Genomic DNA, 18,625 nt, shown 5'->3' with positions numbered 1-18,625 from the left:
TTAATGTCACATTGTGAGCTGGGCATGTAATACAAAGATGTGATTATGAACCCTTCATACTTAGTTATCTATTTTCTATGTAAGGAATCTGAATGCATTTGCAAGCTAGTCAAGTCACACAATTTCACAGTGTGACACACGATTTGCAAATTGTACTTACAATCTTCGGACATAACGGCTCAGTCACTTGGTGTCACACTTCAGAATGAGCGCATATTTAAACGAGCTGTGCATAAACAGAGCATGCTCTGTTTCTAAGACGTTAAACAAAATATAAAACCCATGAAGCCATTACTTGAAAGAGCATTAGTTTATTTTCTAATTTCCATGTGTTACTTGAGAATCAATTTACTTATATACAAAAAAATTGGAATGTTGAATAAATGCTGATCATAAACATTACACAGCTTTTGACAAGGAAATAATTCAAGAGGAAAAAAAAAAAGATAAAATTAAAAATCGCACAGCATATCTAACCATGAATAGATGGGATTGATTTAATCATTGCTTATTGCTATGTTCTGCAAGTTCATAGTAGGCCTTAAAAAGTATATTTACAAATGTCCTTGAAAATCCAGTCAAAAGAAAAGAGAAGAGGCTATATACATAATAAATAGATGGGGAATTTATTTGTTATTTTAATAAAACCGTTAGATATTGAATGTATAGAATTTTTCTTGTCCTCAGAAATTGAGGGATAATTTGTTACTGTGCGTGATGTCAATGTGCGTGTCTCTGCATAGATAGGTTTCTGTAAACCAGTCCAATAACCTGTATTCTGCAATGCACTGAATGCAGACTTGCAGCATTAAACCATATACACACACATCACACACTGTGTATCACTTTAAAGACCATGGGATCGTCCCAAGAGGAACAGACTAAAAATGACACATTGTGACAAAAATAATGATGCATATTGACCATTGGCATAACAAAGAAGGTTGTTTGGTATTCCCTGGTTGCTAGTGGAAGAGGAGGAAAATCATGCTCCCTGTAGCATCCGCTCTCCAATGCCTGTCCCCTGGAGGTGCACGCTATGTGGAGCGTGCAGGATAGGAATAGGGACGTGAAAATACTGGCAGAAAGACTGAATTTGAACCCCTGTAAGCCTTTGGCTAGGGATAACTGGATAACTCTGTAGTGGGGGCATAAAAAAAGCTTTTTTCGCAGTTCTTTAATCAATCTTGTTACACCACTCCGTGAATGTATTGCATTTAAATGTGTTAAAAGGTTACACCTTCTGTTTAAACGGTTTCTATAATTTATGTAAGGTGCTTGAATGCCAACCACATTCAATATCCATCCATATTAAAGCATATTAAGAGCAGTGTGCAGTCAAGTTGAAATGTGACAGAGTTTTTAGCTAAAACAGAGCAAATGGAATGTCCTCATAAATCCAGCTACAGTAATCAAGTCATCAGTTAATGTTTAACTGGCAATTAATTCATTATTACCCCAAACCGAATGTGCTGTTGGTGTGCTAATATAGCAATGAAATATAAATATATTTCTGAATTACGGGGTGCAACAATTGTCAAAATACCATCACAAATGAGACTTCATTAGAGAAGAGTACAATTAAGTAATTTAGTAGCATGTTGCCAAATGACAAATTGTCATATGGAAAATAATTTGATTGTTTAATTTAATACAACAGCCCCCAAACATTCCCAAATGTGCTAACACATAAAAGATAGAAACGGACTTGTTCATTTACACTTACTGGTTGGGATTCTTGGAGGGGCAAATGTACTGATTCAATAAAAGAATGTGTAAGCATTAAAATCTCAGTGATGTGAGCTCAATCCCTCCCTCACTGTCTACAGCAATGAAAAATATATTCTAATAAAAAACAAACAAAAAAAAACTAAACAATTTTTTGCTTCTTAACTAACCACATGAGAAATTATACGCAGCCCAAAGGTCTGTGTTACACAGCCAAACTTGACATTAATTTGTTCAGAGTTTTAATGCATTCACACGGCATGAAGATTGTAACAAAATACAGCAATTTTTTTTTCTGTGAATATATTCCAAAATATCATCAATTCCTATGTAAATATTATGGACACACAGCTAAAATGAGTTAAAATATACAAAGAGTTGTTAAAGGGTTTCATTTAAAATCTGAAAAATATACAGTATGTCAGGGAACAAATAAAATATTTGGGGACTTTTAAAACCAAGTGCAATATCATGGTAGACAATTGCAAGGGCTGAGTGGCAAGTATATATAGCCTGCCACTTCTGAACCTTTGCATTGCTAAATGCCTCTCCTTTTAGCCCACCAAATTTGTCCTGTCCTACACCCAAACTAGAGGTGATGACAGGAGATGTAGTTAAAAAAAATTAAAAAAAGTTATAGAGGTGTGGATGCCAAACCATGATTTTGGCTTTGAAAACAATTAATGCAATCAATACCTCTTTAATCTGTCACACCCTATAGCCAGGGCTTTTAGCGGCCTGGATATATTAACTTGGCTACAAAATAGAAATAAATTAAACAAACATTCCCTCATCAGGATAAGGTTGGCCAAGACTGTGCTGTGTTAGTGACCCATGCTCATCTTAAGGAACATAAAAAAGTAGTAATATAATATTGCTCTATTAAAAAAAATAAAGACCATTAGCCCTAAATAAAACAGTTATTGGTCTTCTATGGCACTTATCCATGGTCTTCAACAACCATGAATTAATAAGCACTGCAATCCCTATTCACTCATACGAGAGCCAATATTAAATGAAATAATGTTCCTTGTGACACAAACCATTAACAAAAATATATTTAACGGTTAGGAACAAAAGGCAGCTTGTGGTAAATCACTAAAAATTAGAAACCCTTTAATGACTCTATCTTGTCTAGTTCACATTTCAAGATTACATGTAGGAAAGCCCTTTTACCACTACTGTTACAAACTCATGGGTCCACAGGACCTTCTCCAATCACTGAAGCTCTCCTTATTTTTGTTCTATGACGTTGCCCCATCTTCAGAAACTTGCTTTGGTTACCTAGCTAGATGCTCAGTATTTCCTTTAAAATATAGCAAGACAAGAGGCTATTCTATAGTTCAGATAATGACAATATTTTTATACCTCTCCTAAAAAGGAAGATCTTCAACTGAATGCGTAAACACAAGAACAATGCATATAACTGCACAACTCCTCTCCTTGGTATGATCTAGTTTCTTTTGATCACCAGTTATCTCAAGGTGTTTGAGTAAGGCTTTCCCACTAAGTGGGTTTGACCTCAGAGGAAGAAACAACCAAAAGAATCTCCAAGGTTAAACCCATACAAAGATGTTCCTAAGATTCTGAAGGTGTGTTATTATGAGGGAGAATTTTGGACCATGACATTTAAAATGAATAGGCACCTAAAAAAGTAAGTTCATTTTCTGGAATGGGTAGTATCAGTTTGGAGCTTCCATGGAATGCATGCTACAACCACTGAAATGCTCTCAGGATGGGTCTTCATACCCGCTTGATGGTTGTAGACTGCAAGACCCTCTCGCAAGGATCAATTAAGCCACAAAAGCATGGGAAACGAAGCACACACAAAAAAAAAAGGAGTCAATAAACGACTAAAATGTGCTTCACATATATCACACGTCTAAAAATCTCAATAAATTTAAAGATGAGGTTGGTGCCATACAAAAAAAATTAAAAGAAAACAGGCATTCCTCGTCATAGTAAGGTACTATTACTTCCTGCATTACCAATTATTTGAGATCAGAAACTGTATTACATTATCCAGCCTACCTGACATGCTATTTGCTCATCCACATGGCAAAACCAACATCTTGCGTTAGTTGTTCACATCTACTGAAGTGTTTTTTGTTTTTTTAATGAAAACAGTGATTGCAGGTGTAGAGAAAGCAAGGCGTGAATAGCTACAGGAAAGACAGTTCTGCCATCTGCCTGCTTGCTACAGTTGAGGCTTATATACACATAGTTTAGTAATATGTATGCTTTTCAAAAAAATAAACCTACATTCTGTACAAAAGCAACACAGGGTTGTTCTCATTGGCAAGACTGATAGAATGTTGGAACCCTAAAAGCAAGGTGTATACCACCCCGGTTTCCATTTTCTCTACAGTGGTCTAGTCCTTTAAACCACACGGTCAGACAATGTATGTCTTTCTGTACATTTTTATCAAAATCCATGTGTATTTTTTTTCTTGTTTCAAGTTGCTTTCACTTATATACATAAAAAAATAGTTTTGATGCTAATTAGTCTCTGAACAACGTGCTGGCTTTTCAGGTTTCTCCTTCCACGATATCTGCTTCTATACAGAGTTGTCTCGTAAAACAATCAGCTCCACTGCATTCTGGAACTTTTTAAGCAATGAGACTGCTTGTCCATGATCAATATTGATGAAGCTGTAGCCATTTGCCTAAAGAAGGAAAGAAAAAAAAAGAATTACTTTTTTTTAAAACTACTTCTGTTAAACAGAAAAAAAAATCTGGCAACAATCATCAAGTAATAAGAACAAAAAAGATCAAGGTAGGATCAGCGCTAAAATGCCACAAAATTAAAAAGTGTATTGTACAGGCAGCACACCTACGGACAAGGGGGTACCCTCTAATCCCCTATAGATAATTAAAAATAGAACAGAAAACGAAAGAAAGGGTGCGCCTTTAATGTAAATATATAGTACAAATAAAATAGTATAGTCCAGATAACTTAGCAATAGTCCAGAGTGGATGGTAAAAAACAATGTAGTCAGGCTAAGGATAAAATAATATAAGTAAAACGATAAAATAAAAAAGGAACGTGGCAACCAAAATATTTAGAGCCAAAATCCCTTTATTATAACAAAATATAAACTTATTAAAAACTAGTTTTTATATAAACTTATTAAAAAATAGTTTTTAATAAGTTTATATTTTGTTATAATAAAAGGATTTTGGCTCTAAATATTTTGGTTGCCACTTTCCTTTTTTATTTTATCGTTTTACTTATTTAATTTTATCCTTAGCCTGACTACATTGTTTTTTTACCATCCAAAGAGACGCCAAAAGAATCCATAGGTGGGGATTGTACCACCCATACGCTAAACATCGAGCAGTGAGTCTGCTCAATATATTGTGAGTACATTTCATATTTTTTACTCTTTTACTACTGTGATATACAGTGAGCACTATATATTTTATTCTTTTTATTCTCGGCCGAAACCATACCGCCGTTGGACTACTATATTTCGAGTTATACTCCATATATCCTTGAGTGGGGATCATTCCACTTCACGCCCTTCATACCAGAGCTGGATTGTAGCTCTGGAAATTGTGAGTAGTACCTACGTATCATTTTTTAATATCCAAGTATATTTACATACTGCACCATTGGATTTCCGTTTCTTTGCTTCTTTTCTATATGTTCCACTGAAATTACAAGTCTACACCCGTGACGAATCACTGCTGCTCTGCAAGAATTTTCCTTACCATTGTGGACTCTACTACTCTGGACTATTGCTAAGTTATCTGGACTATACTATTTTATTTGTACTATATATTTACATTAAAGGTGCACCCTTTCTTTCTTTTTCTGTTCTATTTTTAAGTAATAAGAACAGTCTATATAATGTATTTGTATTATGCTTCACGCTTATAGGAAGCCATAGATGTGCAGGTATCAGCTTGTTAAATATATCATTCCAAAATACCAGGTATTGACATTGAGTCGTCCCCCCCTTTGCTGCTATATCAGTATTCACATTCTGGTATGCTTTGCACTAGATGTTGGAATATGGTTGCAGGAGCGTAAGCATTGTCTTGGGCGATTAGGCCTGACTAAAAGTCAATGTTTTAATTCACCCCATAGCATTTAATTGTGTTGTGAACAATGCTCTGTGCAGACCACAAGTCCTTTCCATATTCACTTCAACATGACTTTTGTCTAATCAGGGGATTCTCATAAAGAAACATTTGAGAGTATATGGCGCATGTACGACAATCAGCATGATGCACCAATGTCATACAACTCTTTGAATGAGCAGTATTAGCCATGGAAATCAAAGGATATTAGGAGAAATTGGCTCTAGTGGCTGTCCTATGTAGTGTGATTGGTGCTTAGGGTATTAAAAGAATTTCACTTACGGGTATACTAATGCAAGTAAAGGTACCAATACAAGATCTCTGCGAATTATTGGTTCATTTTTACTTGGCAAATAATTTAGGACAATGTGACAAACCTCCTCAATCGTCCTCCCTAATTATCACATATAATTATACTATCCCAAAAGCTTATATATGGGCTGGCTTTCTCGCACATGTGTGCTTTACTGCAATAGGCTTTAAAGATGATACAAACCACTGCTTCTGTAACCTTGCAAACTTAGATTCATAATTTTTTTTATAAATTAAGGTAACGGTGCAATTTGCCACTATTAGCTTAATTCAGAAAAACATGATTTGCGTAACATTGATGGTGTGTGTCAATTATCAATGTGCAGACAGCTCTTTTACGCTTACAGGGTTATTTACTAAAATATGAATTGTTGGTAACTTAGAATGAACACAATATGAATAGTAGCTGACTTGTAAAAGCATTCAAAGTTATCTATGCCTCCAGTTTGTGTATTTGTGCCTATAATATGAAATTCACTTTAAATTCTAGACAATACTCACTTTAGTTAGAATTAAATACCATTTGCATATCCTGCTAACCAATTTATTAATTTATTATTACTTGATGTTTTATTTTCTTATTTACACTGCATTCTGAGAACAAGTGGTTGAACATTAAGCCCACCCACTGTAAAAGAAGCAAGTGGATTGCAATGGTCTACAAACAATACATTGAAGTTTAGATATATTCCTTTTGCATACCGCTGACTCTCTCATAGTTGGAGAGGCGCACACCATACGACATTCCTTAAATACTAAAAGGCTTAAATGAATCGAAGATCTTCGCAATGACATACATGATACTGTACTTGCCTGAAACTCCCCACTAGACAGAAATGGAGATGCATGGAACAAGATGAAAGCATGTGTGTTAATGATGTTCTTTAATGTATGGTGAATGATTTAAAAAAATTAAAAATAATGTTTTCCACCTTACCTGGATTAGTTTATCTCCAGGTTGTAACAATTTGGATGCCGGACCTTCAGGCTGGACTCTTGTTACAAAAATACCCTGTAATAGAAAGAATATTAGTCAGTAAGACAGTGTTTTTACCAATCTGGCATTGCAGAAACATAATCTGAAGTTTGACCAGGACCCAAAGCTCCAGCACTGCTTTGTGAATCATAATTATCATATCTCCTTCTTCACTATCCCTCTAAAACATTCGTATAGAGGAGTAATGATGAATAAGGTGAATCTACGGCACTGAAAACACTACGCGATATGGCATAGGTGACTCATTCAATGTTCAGTACTCAATTCTATCATTGCATGGCAGTTTCAAGTAGCACAAATGTTCTGGGCAGGTAATGAACTTTCTCATTATCATGTTCCAAGCAGAGTTTGTGGCCCGTAGGAGGTGGAGAGAACTCTGTTTATTGTTAAACTACTTGAACTTTAGGGGCTGCCTTCATCTCCTCCATTAACCATAACTACTAAAAGACACAGTATTAATAATACTAACAAAGTATTTAACCAGGAAAGGTACATTCAGATTACTCTGGTTTTCAAGTACGTCCTGAGGATGTTACCTTAACCCAACATCCAGGGGTTGTTGCTATTATCCAATTTAATGGTACTCATTTTATCTACCTGAGAAGGATAAAGGACTGAGTCAACCCACTAAGCTATCTCACTGGCCTTGTTTATGTTGTTCCAATATCTACTCTTTAAGAGTACAATAGTTTTTAACATACTTCTTGGTGTGTATCTTTTTATCATTAAGAAGAGATAGGGAGTGTAAGAACTTTCAATTGGGCAACTATATAAGGAAACTATTTCAAGGGATAAATGGTACACTGTACTAGATTTTGGCAGCCAAAGGTTTGTGACAGTTGCAGAAAAATATCAGATCACAATGTTGCCATAATGTGCACAATAAAATGACATTTCACATTATATAAAGTTTAAAATGCTTACATCATCTCCAGGTCGGAATGGATTTCCCCTACCGCCAACACCTCCTGATATACTAAATCCAAGTTCAGGATCTTTTATAAGCCTTACACGGATCTAGAAACAGAACAGAGCACAAGAGCAAAACAATGTAATGCATTCTAATGTTGTGAAAATGTGAACAGAAAACAACAACAACAACAAATTCTCCAACACTTGATATAGCTCAGTGGTTAAAACTAACCATAAAACTTAATCACTGCCATCCAGAGTGGATACACTTACTCTGTTACATACGGAATGCGATGATTACACCAAAGATACCTCTTTGATACAACAGCCCACTGATAGGTTTATTAAATGTGAGCCTATGGAGGCTGTAAGGGAGATACACTGACTTTCTCTGTGAGTGATGGCAAACGTCCAGATAAGACAGACAGAAGCTGCTCGAAAAGCCAAAAACTAGTTTGTACACAAAAAAGGTAGACCCTCTTCTTTATTATGATATTGTTTCATTCCATTTAAATTTCATTCACATTTATGAAAAAGTCAAAAGAGACCAATGTTTATGAATGAGTTGCAACAGGAAGGGATATCTTACCACACTTGGCTGGGCGGGGTGATGATGAAGTGGACCATAGTTTGCTTGAGGTCTTGAAGGTTGGCACATTTGCCCATTGGTTATATGCATCTACAAGTGACAAATTATGTAAATTACTTTCGCTATTAAATAATGTATAAAATAATAGACTCCAAGCCAGTTACCAAACAGAGCAGTTCATAAAAGAAAAAAAAACAAAAACACAAAAAACAAAAAACAACCAGAACTAAATGCAGTATTGGGATGGAATGACTAAATCCATATAAAAACACATTCAGGCTCAATGAGAATAATCATAGAATTCACAACCTGCTAGCATTATATTACGGTTACTCGTATCAGACTCCAACCAATTATAATAGGAACACACACCACACACTCCAATGCCAATAAAAGTACCTTTCTTACAAAGTCATCAAACAAAAGTAAACAACAGTGACAAGGTTTACTCAAACTAGAAACGTAGAGGGCTAGGATCTGAGGTACGTTGTTTTTATTCGCTCTCAGGTAGGCTTGAGATTTATACAAAAAGAAGGAAACAGCGCTAAAATAGACCAATCCTATAAATAGGTAAAGTAGGAGGCAGCAACCTAAAAATAGGGTTGCCTCTAAGCCCTATGAACAAAGGTAATATACAAGACAAAACAGAAGAAGGTTGCACCAAAGCTGACTAAAGTGCAGCTAAAATGAACAAAGTCCAAAGTGTAAGTGGTGACAAAAAGTCTTTAGTTGGGCCTGATTTAAAAGTAGCCAAAATACCTTTATTTGGAATACAGAATAAAATATATAAAATATCCACAACACGTTTCACCTATAATGGCTTTATCAAGTGGAGACAAAATAAAGCCATTAGAGAGGGGGCAGAGCCTAGCTGCCAAACAGAGTGGACGTGCCAAAACCCAGCTCCTGCAATACTCGCCTGAATTTGGGGAATATACCCCCTAAACCTGGCACAAAACTACTCTAGAGAGGCATAGTCGAACTGGGGTCATTGGGGTGCAACTCTGGACACCCAAATCGACGACCTGACCACCTGAGACCCCGAGCTGCAGGTGCCGAGGCCTACAGGAGGGCTGGCAACCCTCAATCATCCTACCCCTCGCCCTCTCTCCCCCCCTCCCAGGGACCGGCGGGTGATATCCTGGTCCACGCTGCAAGCCTGGAACATGCCTATGCACAACATTTAGGCACCAGGGCCGGCGACATGTGGCACACTGAAAATAGCGGCGGAGCACTCACAGCCACAGCGGACCCAGCCTGTAATACCTGAAGGGCGCTCCGACCGCGGCACAGACATCATGCAGCGTCTGGACGAATTATTCAATAAATTCTGGAAGAAGCTCAAGAAACGCGCACAGCGCGCCAAGACGAAGCAACGGGTCCCTATGGCACCAGGAGAGAGAAACCACGGGCAGCCGGGTGAGAGGGAGACCCCCCCGGGCACAACACCGGATCAAGCGCTAACACTCATCCACCCTAGCCCACCTGGGCTCAAGGCCAAGAGGGTCTCGACCCGAAGGAGTCGGCCTCATAGGCGGAAGCACAAGCAGCAAACAACCTACAGGCCTCCCGCCACCCCCACGAGGGGGAGACACTCGGGCACCATATGCCACCGAGTCTCAGGCCAGAAGACGCAGGCCTACTTACCAGCCTGGGGCAGTAGGGGCACCCCCGCCCGAGTGGCACCACCTCCCTGGGATCAGCCAGGGGGCCTCAGCCACATCCCCACAGCAGGAATAGGATGAATGGCGATTCAACACAGACTCCCCTATGACCCGCATACTATACCTCACGGGTCCATGGGCAAATGCCGATGTCGGAGACTACCGCATACAAGTTTGATTTCATGTGCTAATGACTGCTTTTTACCGATCCTTTGAATAACCTTACTTATGCCTATCTGTGTTAGCCCTTTTACAGTTACGCATAGAGCGATAGATGTTTAATCCTATGAATGTAGAACTACACAGTAAATGATAACACAAAAGCACACAAATGTTTTAAGGTTAATGATAGGATATTCATTACACTCATGGTATAACACATAAGATAAGATGTCTCTCAGAATAGCTGACTAGCCTGACACAACTAGCTCCTGCCATGTGATGATACCTTTCATACAACTTAATGTATATGCTATTGTGGCGAAACCGACCTCGCCACGTGTCCTTGGAGGGGGCTGCTTGCCCGCCTCTTGCCTTTGGACTATGGCCCTGGGAGATTGGGCCCTTTTACAAAACGTATTCGGCCCTAACATAGTGCATGTCACTCATTTTGGCCCTTTAAACACAGTGGGGCCATTCGGTACTTGCCCTGTGTGAGCAGTGATACCCCCAGATAGCTATGCCATGGAGCCTATTCATATAATGAAAGACTATGGGAAAGACTTTGGCTCCATGGCAATTAAACTGTATTTGTGTGGTCTGCGTGCCATTCACCTCATAATGTGCACGCAGACCTGAGCTATCTGGGGATATGTTACATGTCTGTGTTTAATGTATAAAAAGTAACTTTATATATTTTAAAACATAATCCTGTATTTAGGTCCCCACATGTGTAATGGAATTTTGTCTTTGACCTGGGAGATAATTGGATTACTTCTCCAATTATCTCCAGGGCAGAAGGGAGGAAGCCAGGGTGCATTGTGGGGATGTTTTTACTTTTACTGTTTGCTGTTTTACTGTTTGATTAAAATACTGCCAGCCAGGGGGAACAAAAGATACCCCTGGTCTGATTCATGCCATTTTTTAATATGTTGTTCCCCTGAATTGATTGATTGTGGATATGTATTTTTATGTGAATGTGATGTATGGTTTTAAAGTTACAGAGTATGTGTGGAAACTGTATTTTTACTGTATGTAGTAATTATGTTAATTGCTTATCTGAGGGGAGGGGATGTGTGGGTTGTACTGTTACTTGATTGGTTGTTTTATGCCTCCCCCTGGGTGTGTCCTGTATGTGCACAACTGTAATAAAAAGCAGGCTGGGTGTTCCAGACCTGAGATTCTGCTTGACCCTCAAACCGATGTGTCGTCTCGTTTTGGGGGGAATTGGATTGTATGCTGACTGCCAGGAGTGTAAGCGGATTGTATGCTTTTCCTGTTCAGCTATTCCAGGGTTCGTGTGTTTCCAGTTCGGGAGTTGGAAGATTTGTACAGTTTGGAAGATTGGTGCTTGCAGTAGCTGCTGGTCTATGGAAAAGGGGGATATCGCCTAAACTGGGTTTTATCCTCTTGTAAGTGAAACGGTCCGTTACAGCTATGTCCATGACTTGTTAAACTAACAACAACTGCTAAATGGTGATATGTGTACTGCAGTGAATGCTACCCCCTTACAATCGATTGTATAAGCTAACAATAATATAAAAATGTGCCTAGCAATCATTTGTCCCGCATGTTTAGCGACTAAAATGCCTGAGGACTGCTTTCGGGGCACCTCATGCTGCTTGTAACCCTTATACGCACTGCAAAAAAAAAAAATGTAAAAAAATTTGGGGTGTCTAAAATATCCAATCCTAGTTTACAGTTCCTGGTTAGTGAGTAAGCCCCAATCGGAACTATTGTGTGAAATACTCTAAGCCAGATTTAAATAAAATGAATAATAAATAAAATAAAAACCTCCTGAAAAAAAAAAAATAAAAAAAAAATAAAGCCATTATATAAAGCCATTGATAAAGCCATTATAGGTGAAACGCGTTGTGGATATTTTATATATTTTATTCTGTATTCCAAATAAAGCTATTTTGGCTACTTTTAAATCACTCTGATTGTGCCATTTTACTCCTTTATTTATTATTTTATTTTTGCTTGGTATCCTAATTTTATCTTTCCTGCTGAGTATTACTCCAAAGACATCCGAGGTGGGGATTATACCACTCACGCCTAAGTCATTGAGCAGTCCGCCTGCTCAATCCTATGTGAGTACACATTTTATTATTTATACTCCTTACATAAGATTTTATACAGCGAGCACTATTAGTTGTCTCTCTTCTCCCTTATGATCTACATATCGGTAAAAGACTTAACCCTCTACACGCATCCTACAAGCGGGGATTATACCGCTGTACGCTATTCATACTAGAGCTGGCTTAAGCTCTACTAAACATGAGTAGGACTGCATTAGACTCTGTTGTTATATACACCATCTTTACCAGACGTACTGCCCTATCATCTGTCTTTCTCTTCCACATACGGAGTAAAAGACCAATACTTCTCTACGTACCCTATAAGCGGGGATTTTACCGCTGTATGCCATCCACACTAGAGCTAGTTCAGCTCTACTACACGTGAGTAGGATTACCATAGATCTCTTCTTCCTGCATATCAACCTTCTTATCAGACATATTTGCACTATTTGTTTCTTTCTTTACATACGGATCCTGGAAAGCCTTCTTAAGTGACCCTTAGAGAGAATACTCCTCCACATAGGCCGTCGGTGCCCCATCAGGCCCACCTAAAGACTTGTTTTGGCACCACTTACACTTTGTACTTTGTTCATTTTAGCTGCACTTTAGTCAGCTTTGGCGCAACCTTCTTCTGTTTTGTCTTGTATATTAGGCTTGAGATTTAATCTGTACTCTTGATAATTTGAGTATACCTTGTCACTATTATTCATTTTTGTTTTGATTTTATGATTGACTTTGTAATAAAGATCATTTTATTGGCATCGGTGTGTGTTGCGTGTACCCTTATTATATTTTGATTTGTGTAATATTGCACTCGAGGAAGTTTATATAGGGATTACACCCTGAAAAAGTGTTGCTGAATGTATGTGTGCATTCCCACATAATTGTGTTTCTTAGAATCCAACAATTATCATAAGAAAAGATCATGCAACTCGTGGGTCCTTTGTTCATTGTGTCAGAATCATTAACAGTTTGCCAGACCCATAGAAAAACATAAGGAACATATGGATGAAATGATTGCCTGGAGCCATACAAACATACACATTCTGTTTGTAATGTCTCAGTAAGACTGCGGCCGTGTAAAAAATACAAAAAGATTTATAATAGTTATATTTTTGTTTCAAAAATGTTTTTTAAAAAACTTTAAAAGAATTTGAAAAGAAATCAATACAGATTACAAATTACATATTTGTAAGAAAAGCAGTACTCAGCAATGGCTTTTCTCAGACTCTCATGTGAATATGAGCTTGGACCCGACCTGGAGGTGGGGGGTAAAATACATTTTATAACTCTCCACTCACTGAAAGGTACCAGTGAATAAAGGAAATGGGACAGTGGCTTGGCCTTGTCTTGTATCTGTTTGATTGCCTTCAGATATGTTTTTTTTATTTACTCCATGCACAGAGTAGAGGATGAGAGAAAACTTTCTGTTCAGATCCCTTGTTTTGGGGGTCTTTGGTTTTCTTTTTATTATAAATTTTACGGCTTCCCCGTTAGCTTTATGGGATAGAGCGGTGCAGAAATGCACATGAAGGTGTTCATAAACAGAGTTTTCATGGATTATATATAGCTAAATATGTTGCCTGTAAAATACATCCATCTACCTTTTTTACGCCATCCGTAACACTCTCCTTGCGAACCAGGGTTGAGTAGTTCTGCTGCCCAGAAGCAAAAACATCATCTTGACTTGGCTCTCCTGTGCTGCCATGCTGAGGGTGCTTAAAGAGGTTGTAAAAACAAACATTAGAAAGTGAATGGGGAACCGTAATAAGAACAAACACAATGTTACCATATATACATATTTGCAAGATATACTTGAAATGTTCTTACACTGTTATCAGCCAGTCACTGGCTTTTGGCTGGTTGAGTGTCATGAGAAATGCCATGACACAGTACAAATCATTTAATAAATCTTAAAAAGAAAATTGAATGTTTCATCCGATTATGTAATTTACAGAAAAGTGATGGTTTCCCTTTAACAAAGCTGAACATCCGTTCTCCATCTCAATTAAAGCAGGAATTATCAGGAAAAAAAAAAGAAAAAAAGGAAATGGAATTTTGAGCAAGATGATAGAGGTTTGCTGATAAAGCAAAGCATGAAAGCTATTAAATTCAATTACTGCTAAACAACAGTCAATACAGGGTTTGCAAGAGCAGCTTTGCTTCACAACAAATTGTATTTTCAATACAAATCTTGAAATGCCGCAATGTAACATATTATAATAGTAATTTAGGATACTCCAACTGGAACAGGTTTGTTTACTAATCTTAAATTAACTAAATAGAATATAAGTCATAGAAAAAGTAATCAAAAGGAAAAAAGGAATGGAAAAAAAAAAAAAAGATCAAAATTTTATTAAGTGCTGAACTTAAAGTGGCTTATAGAACCTGTCGTTTGATTACTTAGCAGTTCATCTGTATTTGGTGACGATTTCAAGAGGAACCTGCATTTTATAAAGGTGCAGAGTTGCGCCGCCCCAGCTGTAAAACAGGCGGCCAGGAGGGGACTAATTCTGATCGCTTCATGCCCCGCTATGCTTCTCTCCTGTACTCACCATTTAGATTCTTGACCTCCCTTTAATCTAGCTGTAAAAAGGGCATTCGTTATCTTTTATCGAGCGCTAAGATCCAGTCCCTGCAACCACCCAATCCGCCTCCCGCGACGCAACACACAGACTCTTGTCTTCTTGTCCAATCCAATACTCCTCATAGAGGAGCATTATGGACAAAAAGAGTATGAAAAGCATCTGAGTAGGTTACCTGTGAGAGCAGTGTACGACTTAATTCTCACAGCAGAAGTGCATCTTGAAGACAGGCAATAGATGTGTGTTTAGCTCTGCTAAAACATTGCCGTATCTACTAAATGGCAATGTTTTATATTGCAGGGACAAAATGACAGGAGCTCTGCATCAAGACCACCTTATTGTGATGAAGTGGTCTGCATGCCTATAGTGTCCATTTAATGAAATAATCCCTTTGGACTAACCTACAGACCAAGTCTTAAATAAGCACAAGTGCTTACTGCGTACTTACTTGAAAGGTCATAAAGCGCTATCTCCACAACACTCAGTCAGTTGATCTTTAACATAGAGTGGATATGGTGTTAGATTTGGAACATGGATACATGATACGGATGCAGGGTTTAAACACCTGGGGTCTATTCACTTAGAATCAAGTACAGGAGATGATAATTCTCTAGTTACAACTGTAGAATTATAAACTATATATGCTAATCTTTGTGTTTAGCTCCACCCAGTGCACATTATGATGCAGCTTTCTTAAGCAAGGGATTTATGGGCCACTGTGAGTAGACTTAACAGACAGCAGTTTAATACCAGCTTGGTTAAAGTAGGTTTTCCTCCCATTCTATTGCAGAATCAAGAGCTTATGGTAATTAACTGGGACTAAACAGTTAGGTCATTTTGGCTACTGCTACTTTTTAAGGGGAACTGTAAGCTGGATATGATCAGTTTACTAATGCATCACATATTGAATAAACAATATGCAAACAAATAAGGTTCAGATTAGAAATGTCCGCATCTGCTACAAATCCCCATTCTTTGCAGCCATTAACTAGTGCTTTTACAAACCAAGAGGCTGCTGCTCAACTAATTATCTATAGTATACCCTATAACAGGCATAGGCAACCTTCGGCATCCCAGATGTTTTGGACTACACCACCCATGATGCTTTGCCAGCATTATGGGTGTAAGAGCATTATGGGGGATGTAGTCCACAACATCTGGTGTTCGGAAGGTTGCCTACCCCTGCCCTATAAGCAGTGTTTCATGCACACATCAGAGGTTTCTAGGAGTTGTACTTCAAGTGTCAGTTTTCCCAGACCTGGATTACACATTAGGCGGCTGCTATGGCTTCAGTTGTGAAAGGGTCCTCAAAAGATCTTCCTGCTCAGAGCTGTGTCCCTTTACAAATACTATAAAAAAAGTCCTCTGTTCCTCCCCTCACAACACTCAGACAGCACACTCAATCTAACACACACAACACAGAATCCAGGGTTCCAGGAAGGGTCCCAATCTAGCACCCTACCTAGGGCTCTGGGCAATCTTCAGGAAAACTATAGCGTTAGGAATACAAAATTGTATACCTAATGCTATAGGGTCCCTCTGTCTATTTCTTTAGGTCCTCCCACCATGTGGCATTTGAAGTGTTAAAAACCAGTTTTACTTATCTTTTTTGTGCCAACAGGGGGACCTCATGTGCATGCGCAGTGAGCACCACATACATTGAATCAATGCTTTGATAGGGATTTTGAAAACATTGGACTTCCTCATTCAAACTCTGTTAGAATCCAGGAAGCAACTCTAAGAGCCGTCTGGGAGACAGCCACTAGAGGTTGTCATAACCCTGCAATGTAAACATTGCAGTTTCTCAGGGTTAAGGTGAAAGGAGCACTTCAATGAAATTAAGTGGTCTGGGTGCCTATAGTGTCCCTTTAATCAGGGCCTGAGTTTACCAATGTACAAAAAAAATAACTACAATTCCCATAAAGTCATGACATCATGCCAATAAGTACTTTTGGAATAAAACGTGAAACACTGGAGTTTTTGAGGTAGGGGTCGAGATGACAGGCTAAAATGAACCTAACCTACAAAGTGGATAGTCTCCATGATTGGAAGAGTAACTCAAAGCAGCCGCACACAAACCACCACAAATATTGCAACAGACAGAAAGTACAAGGAAGTAAACAAAATGAGGCAACTATCTCAGATAAAATCTAAATTAAAAAAAGTTATCTTGTAAACAACAGTAGTAAATATAATTAATACAAAATCATCAATGTCATTGACTTATTTTAGTTAGCACTGGGGTGTTTTATTTTTTGCATTTTCTCGTCTTACTTATGTTAATTTGTGGTTCGGAGATTTTGATAGAGCTGTACTTTGTAATATAGGCCTATTCTGGGCTATGTGAATTAGCATGGTTGTGCTATGTTGTGGATTATGCCTCTGTATTTTCTAATATTATACTTCAGGTTGCACTTATAAATAGGAATGTTTAGTTTTTCAATCAGCGTTTTTCATTAAATATGAAACATTTTAATAGTGAAGGCTACATTTTAGTCCCTTTAATTCATACATGTGTAAAAGCATTATAACAATACAAACATTTTTTTTCCCCCAATTGTCAGTGTATAACATAATTCCCAGGTTACATTACTCCTCAGCAGTTATGTGACCACCCCAGAGAAGCTACTTGAAGTATTTACTCACACGAAGCATGTGTGCACCAGAACCTCTTCTGTCAGCAACACTCAAGGCAACACTGCCCTGGCTGCCATGCAGATCTCTATAGCTGCCACAGAGAGAGCTGCTAGCTGCACTGTAAGTGGAATTAAAGGACCTAGACAGCATGCTCTGAATAAAGAGGGACAGATGTAACAACACGGATTAGTAAGGCATGCATCAACACAATGGGTTATAGAAAGTCCCACTCATCAGCACACAATATAGATGCCATGCACAGTTCATGCAAACACAGAACATATAGCAGTGCAGTTACATGGTGTCAACAAGAATTGTGTGTCTTGAAACCCAACATGCATTTGTACATCAGACAATGTTATGGTATAGAGATTACACATTGACCTTTGTGGCACATTTCCTGAACTCTGCTTAAGGGTGATCTCACTCTGATGGCCAATATTATAACTGTACACTAACAATGTCTGGGTTGTCCAGGTAGTTTAGCAGTTTAAAGGACTTTTTACAATTTCCGTTGTGAGATAATGTACAACAAATTGCATTTGCGCCAAAAAAAAAATGTACAAGAATATTACCACTTTAAAAGGAAAAACTTCTAAATTTGCAAATCTATTGTAGAGAGACTGCTTAAGTACGGTTGCTCATTATGTAAATCAACTGTGCCAGTTTAAAAGGATTTTCGCCCCCCGAGCGGCTACAGTCAACACTGTGATAAAAAAAAACAAAAAAAAAAAACTTTCTTTCATGGTCCTTTATCAATATCTTTATAAATCTCCTGAGGAGGATGTTCTAGAATAGCAGTGCACAGCTTTGGCCCTTTATCTGTTGTTTAAACACTAAATTTTCAGAAGCACCAGGGGCATGGTTGGACAGCC

General features: G+C 38.1%; 1 protein-coding gene across 2 annotated transcripts in view; it reads right to left on the bottom strand.

The window, feature by feature from the left end:
- Positions 1–295: 295 nt before the first annotated feature.
- ERBIN (erbb2 interacting protein) overlaps positions 296–18,625 on the bottom strand; it is a 188,528-nt gene continuing 170,198 nt past the window's right edge. For both annotated transcript variants that reach the window (XM_063454077.1, XM_063454078.1), the window contains 6 exons: positions 17,760–17,903; positions 14,133–14,246; positions 8,625–8,714; positions 8,048–8,140; positions 7,064–7,138; positions 296–4,394 (listed from right to left, as the gene is read on the bottom strand). In XM_063454077.1, coding sequence (XP_063310147.1) covers positions 4,287–4,394; positions 7,064–7,138; positions 8,048–8,140; positions 8,625–8,714; positions 14,133–14,246; positions 17,760–17,903 — 624 coding nt within the window. In that variant the 3' untranslated portion in view covers positions 296–4,286. The remainder of the gene's footprint in view (positions 4,395–7,063; positions 7,139–8,047; positions 8,141–8,624; positions 8,715–14,132; positions 14,247–17,759; positions 17,904–18,625) is intronic.

Source organism: Pelobates fuscus, chromosome 5, assembly GCF_036172605.1.
Source record: "Pelobates fuscus isolate aPelFus1 chromosome 5, aPelFus1.pri, whole genome shotgun sequence".
NCBI classification, from domain to species: Eukaryota; Metazoa; Chordata; class Amphibia; order Anura; family Pelobatidae; genus Pelobates; species Pelobates fuscus.
Note: the sequence above shows the minus strand (reverse complement) of the source record. Positions and strands in the feature narration are given on the sequence as shown.